Source organism: Podarcis cretensis, assembly GCF_951804945.1.
Source record: "Podarcis cretensis genome assembly, chromosome: 4".
Taxonomy (NCBI): Eukaryota; Metazoa; Chordata; class Lepidosauria; order Squamata; family Lacertidae; genus Podarcis; species Podarcis cretensis.
In genome coordinates, this window is record NC_137173.1 from 35,472,068 (window position 1) to 35,487,217 (window position 15,150).

General features: G+C 41.4%; 1 protein-coding gene across 6 annotated transcripts in view; it reads right to left on the reverse strand.

Annotated features, from left to right (window-relative positions):
• Nucleotides 1-754: 754 nt before the first annotated feature.
• Nucleotides 755-15,150, reverse strand: part of SENP7 (SUMO specific peptidase 7) — a 39,946-nt gene continuing 25,550 nt past the window's right edge. For 5 of the 6 annotated variants that reach the window (XM_079974349.1, XM_079974347.1, XM_079974351.1 and 2 more), the window contains 13 exons: nt 14,970-15,003; nt 13,477-13,653; nt 11,742-12,004; nt 8,613-8,746; nt 7,851-7,967; nt 7,563-7,682; nt 7,238-7,330; nt 6,540-6,757; nt 5,466-5,518; nt 5,147-5,187; nt 4,892-4,960; nt 3,825-3,972; nt 755-2,652 (listed from right to left, as the gene is read on the reverse strand). In XM_079974349.1, coding sequence (XP_079830475.1) covers nt 2,515-2,652; nt 3,825-3,972; nt 4,892-4,960; nt 5,147-5,187; nt 5,466-5,518; nt 6,540-6,757; nt 7,238-7,330; nt 7,563-7,682; nt 7,851-7,967; nt 8,613-8,746; nt 11,742-12,004; nt 13,477-13,653; nt 14,970-15,003 — 1,605 coding nt within the window. In that variant the 3' untranslated portion in view covers nt 755-2,514. The remainder of the gene's footprint in view (nt 2,653-3,824; nt 3,973-4,891; nt 4,961-5,146; nt 5,188-5,465; nt 5,519-6,539; nt 6,758-7,237; nt 7,331-7,562; nt 7,683-7,850; nt 7,968-8,612; nt 8,747-11,741; nt 12,005-13,476; nt 13,654-14,969; nt 15,004-15,150) is intronic. The other variant, XR_013838431.1, reaches the window with a different exon arrangement.

Sequence of the window (15,150 nt, forward strand, 5' to 3'; positions counted from 1 at the left end):
CCACTCCAATATGCCATTCAATATAAACAATGTGACCATTCTTAATTAATAAATAAGTTTGGAGGCATTTATTGCTGCTGGGTTCTTACTGAGATGCTTTAGATTCTGGGGGAAGACAGACCTGCAAGCTTTATCACCTTGTACTGTATATATACTAGGGCTGAGATGGTTCTTCTTTCCTCTGGTATTCTCATCGATATGAAGCAAATCAATAATACATGAGAGAAAGACAGTGTGGAGCTCATATGAGAAAGAATGAAGATCTGGCTGAACACGAAACATGTAAGCCCCATGAAAGTTACACCAAGACGATTCACATTCGAATGGCAAAGGACATGGGAGTATTTTCAACAGAAATGTGAGCAGAAAATCCAATTAAACAGCCATAGGCCAAGAAATATATGTGTCAAGTGCCCCTGCTAGGTACCACTGGCTGTAGTGAAAATAGTTAGCAAAGTAATTTCTAAGCAACTTTTTCTTCTTTCTGTGACACTTGTTTTGGCTCAGTGCCACACTTCACACATACTTAAAAATAAGGGGGGGAAAGATAGTTACTATGTGCGTACAGAAAATGTACATTTGAGGGCAACATCAAATGTCTATTTTGCTGTGATTCCAGATATTTTGAAACAAAATTTCCAATACATGTAATCAGAGCAATTTACACAATCTTACCATGTTCACAACTGGCAGTGTATGTAGTCTCTCCCCCGCCCCCCTTATCTCATGCAGGAAAAAGGGTATGCGACGCGAGTCTTCAAAAGTATTTGTACTTGATAGCCATTACAATTTCAGTAGTCAATGCAAAGAAACAAGTATTTCTGTGCTTAAAAGAAATTTTCACTTCAAGTTTCCGGGCTTTGTCTTGTTTGTCCCAAGCCATTAGTGGTGGTTCTAGTTTATAATATAGGAGTTCTGGGTCGCTGTTGTTTGAAACACAATTTTCAAACACAGTAATGATATACAACCCCTTCTCTAACAAGTCTCTTATTCCTTCTGTTATGAATTATGGCAGAAGCATGTCCGTGAGAAAACTCACATCTTTCTGAAAAAAGGAACTATATTTATTCAGTCAGTACTTGTAGCTTATCAAATACATGATCAATCCAGATTTAAATATTTGACAATGTAACACAAATGACTTTTACTTCAGCTGAACCTCTTGCATGATTAGCTCTTCCTACAAGTATAGGTACTTGGGGGAATCACAAGCATTCAGCTTTTCAAAGTATATTATGTCTCTGAAATAATTGAGTCAGTGCCTGTTTTAAAACCAGCAGTTTTCCCTTCCATAGAATTTGGTTACATTATTCACAACGTAACCCTGCGCATGCTTACCTGGTTCTAAGTCCCATTGTGTTCTGTGGGACTTAACTTGCAGGTAAGGGTGACAACCAATGGTGCCCACCTGATCTTGCAATGGAAATGCAGTGGGGCTTCCGGTTTCTCTTCTCCTTCAGTTCCTGCCACCCACATACCACAAATTCTGCCACAGAGTCCCAGAGTGGGCGGCTGGGGAAGCAGAAGAGGGAGAAGCCCCTTTCCACAAGCAAATGCCTGCTCATGCTACATGGGCTTCACCCTAAGTGAAAACAGGATTTTAGCCCAAGTGATTAACAATCACATTTCTCTCCCCACTCCCCACAAACAAATACAATTACTGAAACACTAAAACAACTTTTGCCAGGGTGATGCCCTGTCAGATGTAAGCTACAACTGTATCCAGTACAGTGAAGACCATATGGCCTTATATATATATATATATAGTGAAATACATAGTATTCATAGCATTCGTTTAACTGCTGCACAGCAGAGAACGATTACAGCTCTGAATCTGGTTTAAGTGATCAAGTCAGACACAGGAAAAAAAATGAACATCTCTTTCTAAATTTCAGGAATGGTTTTACATTCCACTCTTGAATTCCAAAAATGTAACAGAGCAAGGTTTTAGGCATGTCAACTTCTAAGAAAGAGCAAGGTATGTCAGAATCCAAAAAACCAAACAAAAAACCACTGAGACCAGTAGCATTTGTGACCTATTCAAAGCAACCAGAATAAACATCTGTTCAACAACACCATTTTTGACATGGGAGAGATGTCTGCAAGAGCACACACTATGACTTTAAGACATCACAAGGGAAGAATCCCTACCTAAAATGGGTTGTTAACGTCTCCCTTTCGTGTAGTTTCACACAGTTCCAGATGTATCTGGAAACTAGGAATGAACCCTTTAGGGCTAAAATGTTTTCCCATCTCTGCAGCACATTCCAGTTATGCTGCTTCTATATTCCAAATAAAATTGGTCGATGTCACAAATATTTACTTTAAGTTACATAATTGCTATTTTGTAGTTCCATTTTCTCACAATGACCTACAGATCAACTTGGATATAAAATGCACACGATTTTATCTGCAGTTTTTCTTCTCTGCAAGAATAGAAGCACAAACGCTGCCGATTGGATTTCCAGTACGCCTGGGACAAAGTTCTTTTGCAAAATCGGAAGGAAATTCAGGCTAGCTTTTGGTGCCACTCTGCTGCTGCAAGTGAAGCTGCAAGACTAAGTCTCTAATTTCTTCCCGCTTGCTTCTCACCATCTGGCGAGGGAACCACCGCTCCAGGTGCATTGGAAGTTCGAAGTTAACAATAGGATTCTGGTGATTAAAAAAGAGAGAGAAAAGGGTAGTGTTACATTAATTTAAAAAGGCACAAAGACACAAAATATCCTGCTCTCCTGGCAAAAAATCCCACTGTTCACTTCGTATTAAACAAACTATAATTAAGACAAACATACGTTGTCAATGAGTTGTGGGGGGGGGGAGGGTACGTGGAATGAGTTTATGCATTGTTGCTCTTCCGAGAACGGTTGCACAATGCTGAATAGAACTGCACTTCCAGGAGCTGCCTAGAACAGGCATAGGCAAGCTCGGCCCTCCAGATGTTTTGGGACTACAACTCCCATCATCCCTAGCCAACAGGACCAGTGGTCAGGGATGATGGGGGTTGTAGTGTCAAAACATCTGGAGGGCCGAGCTTGCGTATGCCTGGCCTAGAGCAAGAGCAAGCCCAGATTGGTAGATCATGGGGTGAGCTGTCCACATCCATCCAACTACTGCTAAACATTATGGATACTTAATGTTCTGTTTATGCTCTGCCTCTTAAGATTCCCCAAGCCTTGTCCTTATTGTAATATGAAGCTAATAAAAACTTGGGTGCAAAGGCCTGTGCCGATTATTTCCTTGATTTCATTTTGTTGATGTTTTAGTGTTATGACACTAAAATATGTTAATTTCTATTACTGTTTTTTTTTTTATTCTTAAGCCTCTTTGGATCCTTTTGGAATCTATATCCATATCCATACAGATAAGTATTTAAAGTAAGATGAACAAATGAAAAGGGTTGCTCGCTCAGAGTTTTCTCATAGAATGCCAGAACCGCAGACCAGGAAGGGGATTCAGAATAATCAGAGTCCCCTGCAAAGAGACAAGAAATCACAAAACCCCCCACATATTCCTGAAACAGGAATAAACTTATGTTGTTTGTAAATTTAATCAAAGGTTAAATCTGCCTGCAAGCAGAATAAATAGTTACTACCAAGTAGATAGGTCATTCTGCACCAGATATTGAACATAAAGTAAATCCAGAAGCAGTAACAAAAATAGCTAAGAATGAAAATACTAACCGCCCCCCCCCCCCCCCCAGCAGGCACTGGAAGCTATCAAATCGGCCTTCCCATTCCTCAAGTTGCCTATGGAAGGAAGGATTTGAGAGTTCTATCCAGAAAATTTAAAATGGCATCCCAAAGGACCACTGAAATGCTTTGCACCTGGAAAAAAGTTTCCACATATTGGAGTAAATATACTCCACAGTCGCTATTGTTATGCTGCTTGGGAACTCTCGGACAGAAATCCACCATTGTTGATTTGTCAAACACCCGAAATGTGCGTTTTGCTTCACACTCTGCTTCTAGATATCTGAAATAAAAACAGAGAAAGATATGGTGGGTGGATGCAGGTTAAGACTGCAATCCTAAACATGTCTACGCTAAAGTAAGCCCTAAAGGTTCCAACGGGGATTACTTCCAGGTAAGTTGTAACCTAAGTTAGATGCATTTATATCCTTGTCAACGTAGAAAGCTAACCATTGTTAAATTAACTCACTGATTAACTCATCGTTAAATTGTCACACTGATTTTAATGTCGGGGCAGTATCTTTATTAGGTCTAACTAAATACAGTATCACAAAACAGTATGCAAGCTATTGAGTTCTCCAGAACTCTTCTTTAGGTTAGATGGCAAACAGAGCTACGTAGGGGGCAGAGAGGGAAAAACCTGACTGAAGTTGAAGCCATGGAGTCTCTCTCCATCTGGCCACGGTCTTAAGATGGATCCTATTTGTTATCAGACTCCATGAGCTTCCCACCCACCTTTCCATCTGGCTTGATGGAACTTGAAAGCTAGCACACTATTTATTATGCGATATTCTAGGGGCTATCCAGGTCTTTGGGTCTACTCAATGTTGGCTCTGGAGCAGATTGTGTTGGCTGTCCACTGCTGCTTATTGGCAATGTAATTTTCAGTTGAAATGTGCAACTTAAAATGTTCAAAACATGCAGTCTCTCGTCTTGATTTACAAAACAAAATTACATGCAAGCATTTATTAATTCGGTTGCAGGGATCTATAAGAGTAAGGCTATAAGAAATAGAAATGGAAATACTAAAATATTAGAGCAACACTCTATATTACATACTGTTTTAATAGCATATCCTTCCTTCAAAATACAAGAGCACCAGGTTGCTCACAGTATATACAATAAAAAGACTCAGATCAATATCACTTTAAACATAATTATCCGTTAAAAAGCAGAATCAAATGAAACACAGCTTTACTCACTCTCTCAAGACCTGAACTGTATTCTGCACAGAACTTGCCTTTAGGGAATCTAAGATGAGGATACATGGTCTATAAAAGAAAAATTATGTTCATTTTCCATTATGCAAAGGATCAATGCTTGTTTTAAGAATTTCAGGAGAAATTTCAATAAAATAGTTTCGTACCACTAGGAAAAACTAATGACTATTATTAGTATGTGTAGAAAAAGTGAATATGGCCCCATATTGTAGTATTATTACAAATGTAAATGCCCACCTTTTGCAAATTTTCTTCATTTTAGAAGTGCTTGAGGAGCTCTGAAAAACACATTCACAAACTATGATCAGACGAAGCAAGACCAAATAAGCAAATATGACCCTTACCCAATATATTAGCAGTTAAACAAAAGCACTTCTTGTTCAGTTTAATTAATGTATATCCTGCCTTTCCAAACCACAGTTCACTGTAAGCTTCCTGCTTTGACTGGTCACATTGCCAAGAAAAGAGAGGGCTGCAGGTGTGAGCAAAAGGCTCATTTACATCACAGCTTGTTAAGCTGAGATATGATCATCCAAACATGGCCAAAGTCACTTACTTTGAGAGCTTTGTGATCCAATCCTGGGGACACAGTTGCTTGCTGAACATTATCTAATATGCCAAAAACAACAGAATATAGTTTAATATAACAATGACATTGGAGGAGGGGGGATTATACTGAAAATGTGTGGCATGCATGAAAACGTGAAGCATGAATGAGAACTATTTTTTATGTATTACAAGAATGCTAGATGATAAAAGCAACCATGATAAAAGCAACAACCACACACACACACATACGAGCCACCAATAAAAACAATTTAACACATCTATCAGGATGCAATCCTACACTTGAGATGCACTACCTGAGAAACTATATGGAGAATATGGCAAGAAAAAGACAATTAAAAATAATACAGCATCTAACGCAGTGCGTTACAATTGCTACAACAGGCGGAAAACCATTAAGTGGTCTTCCAAGACCCCCAGCAATTTTCAAGTGGTTCACACGGGAAATTTGGGAACCACTGCTCTAGAGAGTTTATGGCAGAGAAAAGGGTTAACCTTCCTGATTTGGAGCTCTGTCTGTTAGACAGTATCTACAACAACTCTAAAAATTTGCTTATAGGTACTGAAAATTATGGTATAGCTTTCCTTGCCTGTTTTGATCTGAATTCTACTGTTGAGAATCTTGACAATATCCTCAAAAGCCCTGATCATAAACTGAAGCAAATCTTCTGAAGCAAGGTAATTCTCAGGGACAGAATAATATGTAAAAGAATATTATTTCATCTTTGCCAGCTGGTTACCAACACTTCCACTGCATTAACTCAAGCGCTCGGTTAAAATGAAATATTTTTTCAGAGCTACTTCTATTATTGCAGCATTGATGAGCAAATGCTAAGACTGTACGCCTTGTGTTGCCATTCAGAGATAATTTTAGCAGTGAGCGATTCATAGAACACTGGTGTACTCTTAAGTCAACAAATTGATTCTTGCATGGGTAAGTAGTCTACAAATTGTTCTTGGGAGCCAATTAGCTTACCTGCAAATTCATTCATCCAAGAGGTTTGTATATAATTATATTTCTAAACCATATATCATCATCTAGCATATGTTCTTAAAACATTACCTTTGGGCTGTAGGTTGCTATTTAAGTCTTGCTGCTCTTTATCACTCCTGGTATCATTAAAGACCAAAACTGATTCTGTTCTAATAGTGCCATGTTTAATTTCTGGCTGACGTGGAGATTGCTGGGAGCACGACTGAGATGAACCTTGATCTGGGCAATCCTCATATACAACTTCTTCCAGCCAAGGGAAGCAAATAACTGCAATGTACCAATGAGACCTGGAAAGGAAGAGAAAGTCAGTATCTGATACTTTAAAAAAAGAAGGGGGGGGGGCGGATTGGAACTACCAGTGCCTTTTCCCACTGTGATATCCATTAAGATCTGATAACAACTATGCTCAATACAATCAAAAGAGTGCTTCCCTCTTTCTGCATCAAGCCTAAATAAAAATTAAATTACAATAGAGGATGCATGCAGACATTAAACAATTTCAGGCTTTATACTCACTTTCAGAAACACCTACCCAAACTCTAGATATCAACTGCACGTACACCAAGTACGTAGACCATTTCTATTTTAAATCTGTAAGCAACATCATAATTCCCCCAATAGCAAACTTGGGCAACTGAGTGCTTATCAGTTAGGAAACTAAACAAATATAGGCTTCTATATACACAGGCAACTCTTTGAGTGTACAAGCTAAACTGAAGTTACAAGTTGAGAAAAGACTTAGATTTCAATTAATGAAGCAAACTTACTCTTCATTCACAGGCACAAAAATGTAGTCTTTACTAAAAATGTTTACATGTCGAGTCCATCTTTTTACTCTTCCGTGTCTTCTTTGTGCCATCCTGTGTGGATAACAAACCAGTTAATTCTGTCTGTCAGAACCAGAAGAAGCATTTTCTTCAGTCCCTCCAAATCCAGCAAAGAGGATATAAATTGTTCATATTGATCCTCAATATGCAAAATAGGCAAATCCTTTATAGAGTATTAGCTGGCCCACGCCAGGTATTAGGAAACTCCTTTTTCCAGAAGGATGTGACTGCAAGGCAGACCAGAAAACACTGAAAGATAACTTACGAAAGATTTGGGTTTTCTTCAGTGCTTGCCTCTGTCCTTGTCAGGCACTTATAGAAGAAGCTGCTAAATATATGGGACCGCTCAGCAAGTTCTTTGGGGGCTTTTTCCAACAACAGATACCTACCAAAAACGCAAAAATTGTGCAAATATTATGCATGTGGAAATTTATCTTGTATTCATTCACGTACAAAGGCAGGGGTGAAAATGAGTCTCCCCACAGGCGTTAGCACCACGTAACCCGAGTGGAACATATTATATACTATACTTATTTTACTCTACTAAACTTACTTAAGGTAAAAGTCAATGATCACATCATTGAGGAATTCTCCATACTCTAAACACTCCAAATCTTCTCTTGTGACACCCAGTCCCCCTTTGGCAGGTGGGGGAGGGTAAACGATCAAGCTAGAAAGCAAAAGAGACATTAAATACCTTCTGATAATTCAATGAAAAGCAGATCGAGTTCTTATTAAGTTATAATGAATGACAGGAGAGTACAACAAGCTGTTTTATCATTCATCTATAAAGGTGGACAAGAGATAAATGGCTCTGTTCACAAGTAACACCAAGCTAAGCCATAACATAGCATGTGGTAAGCCATAGAACAAATCTTGGCTATACCTCATGCTTTGTCTGGGGATAAAACCATGAACAATGGATTGGACGACCTGCTCAGCCAAACCACAGCTTAGCTCACAGTAGCACCACGGCAACAGGCCACAGGAGCAAAGCAGCCACAATCACCTCTCTGGGAGCCCATGTATTCATGCTAAGCCACTGCTGACTCAGCATTCCATGCTAACCAAAAATCAAGCTGCATTAAGACCATCATTTATCTCCTGCTTTGTTTTTTTCTAACAACAATGCTTTCCTGGTTTGGAGCTAGAATGACAAATGAAGAAACACATCTTCATCAACAACTTTATATTTTTTCAATGTATTTCATTTCAGTCTTTCAAGGTAATTCTTAACAACTAAGGAAGCCAGTGGGTGTTTCCCTATATAATTTCATTCTGGACATGTCAGTATCATGTAACCAACCATACATACTTCCGAACGGGTCCAGTCGCTCGCAACTCTTTCCACTCGTTCTTCTGCACGGAAGTGATGGAAAAGGAATAATGACCATTATTTGGCTTCTGCAGTAGCATGTAACTGGGCTTGTTGGGGCTTGCTTTTGATTCCTGCCAGAGAGAAAGGCAAAATCATCTTTCTTTGTCTTTGTTAAAGGCTCCAATAAGGATAAGAAAGTTGCAAGTAGGTGAGCCAAAACTTGAAAGTTGGCTTCAAGAAATCACATATGGCGACTTAAAATACACTTTCCCACCTCACTAAATCTGTTATTTGGCATGTAAGATATAGGAAATCGTCAATTCAGAATAGAAATCTCCTTAGAAAACTGTTTCTCCTGCGTATAGGGACAACTTCTACACAGAAAAGTCCTCCTTCAGCACCTTGAAATGTTACCCTATTCCTATTGAAGTATATTCAACATAGAATAATTACAAGAGCAATATCAGACAGAGTTAGAATATGTTTCATTAAATACATATTCAAGGGACAGGTTCTAAACTAATGGCTGCTTTCTAAGTGCCTACTCGTTACATAAAAGCTGATTCCAGTCAAACAAAATTTTTACACAAAGACTGAGAAACCCCATAAGGATATAGTTTCTTGCCTTTACACGGCACTTCCTCTTGGGAATGTTTTATAAAGGTTGCTGCCTTGACCAGCCACCCAATGGAGATGGTTATCATCATCAATTTACAGAAAATGGAACAGAGGTGCACATGGATGAACTGCCAAGTGTTTGGGCCCCAAACAGCTTGCATAGAAGCTGTGGGTACTTTGTACCACGGAAAACCTGGCCTCTAGAGACATGCCTGGGGACAAAGAGTCCGTGTTAGAGATAAAAGCATAGTTGGGAGTTCCTAGTGCCCAGCATCACAGTCAAATGAAACCAATGTCCAGATATCTCATTGACTGGAATATGCCACCCCTAAACAAATGATATAATCCATAAAAATACTTTTATTGCATACATTTCTCCCAGTAATATATTGGGATCAGTTAATTATATGAGTACACCACACCAAGTTACACTAACTTCCCCTGTTCCAGGTCAATGTGAAATTTTATTTGGCTGCTGCAGTGACCAGCTGAGAAATCTAACCCCTGCTCCCTCTCTCTTGATACTGGAAGCAGAAGCTGGTCTGCAACAGGGAGGCAGGGCAGATGATATAGGTCTCTAGGAGCTGAAGTCGAGGGAGTGAGCTATGGATGTTTATCTCACTTTGATTATGGTGAACTCCACATAGGGGAACCCTTGAATTGCCAACAAGCAAGAATGAGGGCTCTCTCTTCAAATCAGCTCTAGACCCAGGAACTAATCCTATAATTCTGAAAAATATTAATGCTCCAAGGCCAGTGAGACCCTCACATTTTGCACAATATAGAAGGGAATTATAAAATAGAGCGGGGAAGTGGCCATTGCTCATATAGGGAGTTGTTGGAGATGAGAAGAACACATAAACGCAAAGCTTGGCAACCCGGAAGGGCAGAAGTGGCGTAGAAGATACCCTAGTAGCTGGAAGATAAAACAGTGGCTGGTGGCAAAGGAGGTGCTGGTGGCGTCCTGGGCAGGCAAGGGAGGGAGAGACCATCCAGGAAGGACTAACAAGAGTAAGGGAGTGAATGAAAGAAGCTGTCCAAGCAAGCGTCTGAGTTGGTGAGAGGAAAAGCAGCCTGGCACTATAGGAGAGAAGGAAGTGAGTTGGTGTGCGAATGCTTGAGAGAATAGGGCTGGGCAAATGGCAGAGCAAATGGAGGGGAGGGCAAGGGCAAATGAGCGGGGGGGGGGTAGAGGAAAGACGAGGGATGCAATGAAGCACCTGCAGCTCTAAGGAATAGCTAATGAGAAAGTTTGGTAGATTCTGCCTAGAAGTAAATCTATAGGGAGGTAACACAGTCAGGTCTGTTGTTTTGTCTCACCGGTGGCAAGTCAAGGGAACATCATCAAAACAGTGCAATTACGGAAGAATGTACAAGGTACGCTGGATGGCAACACCCCTGACTCTAAACTGATTAATGTGTCTGATCATAGTAAGAGCTCTGAACTGGTGCTCTGAAGATATATGGGTGCCTAGGTACAGAAGGCAGGGGAGGGTTAAAGGCCTTATAGCAATAGTAAAGGCTTCATAAAGGAAGCCAGTGTGGTGTAGTGGTTAAGAGCGGTAGTCTCGTAATCTGGTGAACTGGGTTCACGTCTCCGCTCCTCCACATGCAGCTGCTGGGTGACCTTGGGCCAGTCACACTTCTCTGAAGTCTCTCAGCCCCACTCACCTCACAGAGTGTTTGTTGTGGGGCAGGAAGGGAAAGGAGAATGTAAGCCGCTTTGAGGCTCCTTAGGGTAGTGATAAAGCGGGATATCAAATCCAAACTCTTCTTCTTCTTCATAATATGTGATAATATATGACAATCCTATATGGTCTAATGGAGATTCCTGCAGACCTGTGCAGAGGGCGAGGGGCGGCAGTCAGGTACACTTGCCCCGGGCCTCTGAGGGATCAGCCAGCTGGGCGGGGCGGGGCGGGGGGGCTCCACCAGGGACCGACTGCTTTTTTGTTTGGGTTTATACTTTAACAAGGCTCCTTCCCAGGGCCTCAGATGAGCTCTGTATGGGCCTGGACTCCTGCACTGCAGTGTTGTTCTAGAATCAGCAGTTCTCAACCTGTGGGTCCCCAGATGTTGTTGGACTACAACTCCCATCATCCCTGAGCTCTGGCCTTGCTACCTAGGGGTGATGGGAGTTGTAGTCCAACAACATCTGGGGACCCACAGGTTGAGAACCGCTGGACTAGATGATCCTGAGTGTCCCTTCCAACTCTACAATTCTGTCATTTGTGGGTGGGGGGGGGGACATGATGAGGCTGCAGTGGGGAGGAGAGGATGATGAAGTCTTCTCAAGCATCTCTGGATTCCATTCTCCGTCTTTCAAGGTGCCGTAAGATTCTGTTGTTTCTGCTGCAGAAGACTTAACACAGCTACACCTCTGGAAAGTGTTAAAATAAATGGTAAAGGTTCTGAGCTTTAAATGCACAGTGTTCCCTCGAGGAAACTGTTGTTTTCCTTCCCAGCTCTGGTAACTCCAAATAATTCATTTGAGAATAACTGATTTACCCGAGGGGGTGGTTCCATCAGAACTGAAGTGCTGTCCTTCTGTAAGTGCTGCTGGGATGCTTCATAGCACTGATCAAGGAAGGCGTTTTCCTCACGTGGGATTTCTTTAAGAAACTCAACAGCGTCCTCCCACAGTAAGTAGTCACAGAGGTCTGGAGAGGCATTCTTCTTGCTCACTTCCACAATTATCTTTTTCAGTATGACCTGATCATCTTCTGTGAGCAGCTGAGGCAGCTTAATAAAAATAAACTCAACACTCTTAGCTGTGAGAAATGAAAAAGCAATGTGTTAGCAGCGACTTACAGGAAGCGCTATGGAGCTGCAATTATTATCTATGCAATTCAGTCAGTAGCTTAGGCAGAAGGCAGAGCAGAAATAATACAAAACAAGTCTATGAGACAAAATCTAATTAATTTAAAGGTGTGCCCACTTTCCCTCTTCACAAAAATGAGTTGATCAAAGCAGCTTACAAACAGAAGTGCAAACATGACAACAACAACATATTGCGATGTCTCTGTAAACTGTTATCTTCCACTGAAACAGTAGATTTAAAATATTTTCTTTCTTTGCTTATTCATCTGTTTAATACTGCTCTCAGTGTGGGAAACAACAACAAAAATTAAGAACAGAACCAAAAGTAAAAAACTGAAAATATACAAGTAGCAGAAGCAAACAGGACATAAAAGCATTGCAGGTGAAAAAGAAGAGCAACCAAGTGACACTTAAGAAGTTCTGAGAGCATAAAAAGATATCCGCCTGATGCACAAGGGTTACTGCTAGGAGGCCATCCACGAATAGGGATTACAGCTGGTTGCCATCAGTTGCCACCTACTGAACTTGGGCTCGGTGGTGGTGATGATGATGGGGTTGCTCTCCCAACACTGTAGCTTACACAGACGGGAAGTGGGAGTAGGGGTGTCAAGGTCGTGGATATGCACTTCAGCATGACTCTTTGCTCCCATTGGAGGACCTGGTTCACACTGGAAGCTGCCTACAGGTGACTCCCCACTTATTTGGGGGTTACGTTCCGGTGCTCCGCAAGTGTTAAGGGAAAAGCACCCCCTAGTAAAAGGTAAAGTAAAGGGACCCCTGACCATTAGGTCCAGTCGTGACCGACTCTGGGGTTGCTGTGCTCATCTTGCTTTACTGGCCGAGGGAGCCGGCGTACAGCTTCCGGGTCATGTGGCCAGCATGACTAAGCTGCTTCTAGCGAACCAGAGCAGCACACAGAAATGCTGTTTACCTTCCCGCTGGAGCGGTACCTATTTATCTACTTGCACTTTGACATGATTTCGAACTGCTAGGTTGGCAGGAGCAGGGACTGAACAACAGGAGCTCACCCCATCGCAGGGATTCGAACCGCCGACCTTCTGATCACCAAGTCCTAGGCTCTGTGGTTTAACCCACAGTGCTACCCTAAGCGCCATTTATATATCCTCTCTGCGGCTCTCCGATCCAATTAAAAAATACTGTACCAAAAATATCCACAACTGGAATAGAAGCTCTGGGACCAGTTGGAGGCTGCAAGAAGAAGCAATGGCAGTGGCTGCTGCGTCACCATGCACATCAGCTATTAGACGGGGAGCCTGAGCAGCCGAACAAAGCCCCACTGCGCCTCCAGTCCCTTCTCCGCTCTCACCAACGTCCTCTTCGGGCTCGCGAGCCACAAGGACTCTCCAGCTCTCTCCATCCATTTCTGGGTATGAATCAAATTATTTAATTATTTCCCAACTACCTTGCTTGTTTAATATAAGTGTTCCAATTTGTTTTTCAATCTGCTCCACATAATCTGATGACAGCCAAAGAAAAAAGGTATTGCAGTTCCTTGAAGTTGAAGAATCTTTATTCATCCACAGCCCGAACTTTCTTAAGTGCACAGAATCCACTGACAGTTCAATCTTCTTATGAGCCACTGCAGGGAACAGAATTTGAAATACACAAGATGATATACAGGATTGACTTGCACCAGCAACCATTGCTTCACATTACCGTTTTTCAAGGAAATAATCACTAAGCAAGATGCAAAATCATGATTCTCAAGAACATGAAATCATTTCTGAAAAATGTGAACAGTCATTCATTCAAAACTTGTCACGCTTCTGGTATATCAGATATCCTAAGCTTGACTCATTATCTCTAGCAGTCAACACTTCTTTCCAAAACAACCTATTATGTGAAATTGAAGGGAGACATGACTTATACCAAGTCAATTTCTTTGTCCATTTAATTCAGTATTGTCTGTTCTGACTGGAAGCAGTTTACAAGGGTCTTTAAGGCAGAGTTTTTACAGTTGTTTGCTATCATCTTTTTAAAACTGGAGATGCCAGAGACTGAACCTGGGGTACTCTACTACTCTTTTTGCCGGAATTGTGAATTGTATTAAAAATTGCCATCCTGCCCCAATACATGTAAATATTAGACACTTCTGAAAAAGTTGAGGGGGTATTAGACTTTATTATTATTTTTAGCAATAGGCAATGACCTGGCTCCTGCCCAAGACTAAACCACTGGTGTGTTTACTTGTTATTAATAAAGTGAACATTTATTACAGCAGTCTAACAGTACAAATTCAGTGGTCAGCAAAGAGCAGAATCTAGCCCAGGTGTTTCTGCAAGGCAAAGAAACAGCAACAATAGAGGCCAACAGGAAGGGTCAAAGTTCAGGAGTCCAAGATTTTCACTAAGTTGCAAGACTGCATGGGAGCCGTGAAGTCGTTCCAGCAAGTTCCTCTGCTGGCCTGCCTAGCTGTTAAGCAGAGACAGAGAAAGCTTAACTACTTGCAAGAATCCCTATGTCTGTAGGAATTCCTGAACTGAAGCCAGGAACCTCTTCCAGGGGGACAAGACTCCAATCTTCTCTTGAAGCACCATCTCTCTCAAGAGAGATCACTGGGCGAGCCTCCTCCTCTGAACTCTCCCACTCTGTCTCAGCTTATTGTGCCTCTGAACCCTGTTCATCGTCCACAGGCTGGGAAGGGGCAGCCCCTGGGACTCCCACCATGTCAGTTGGGGGTTAATTGGTGGCCGGGGGCATTATCAAGAAGGCTGTGCTTTACAGTCTCACTCCCCTTTCCTCATATTCCGAGCTCTTGTCCTCACTCCTGGTCTAAATAAGAGGGAACCGTGACATGCAACGCTGTAAAAACATAGCTTACTTCAATCTTCTAAACATAACTGTTATTTATATAAATGGCTGACCAAACTGCAATAAAATATCGTAGAGCCTTACCTTCAAATGGGATCTGAATGTAGCTGACGGTAAACTTGAAAAGAAAACAGAGAGAGAAAAAGTATTTTCAACAGTACTGTTTAGAAACACCTTCTGCTAATACATTAGAAATTAAATCAGAGGAAAATGAATAAGTGAGTGTTTTGACCAAACTTTATGTTGCAAATTTTGAATCTAAAAT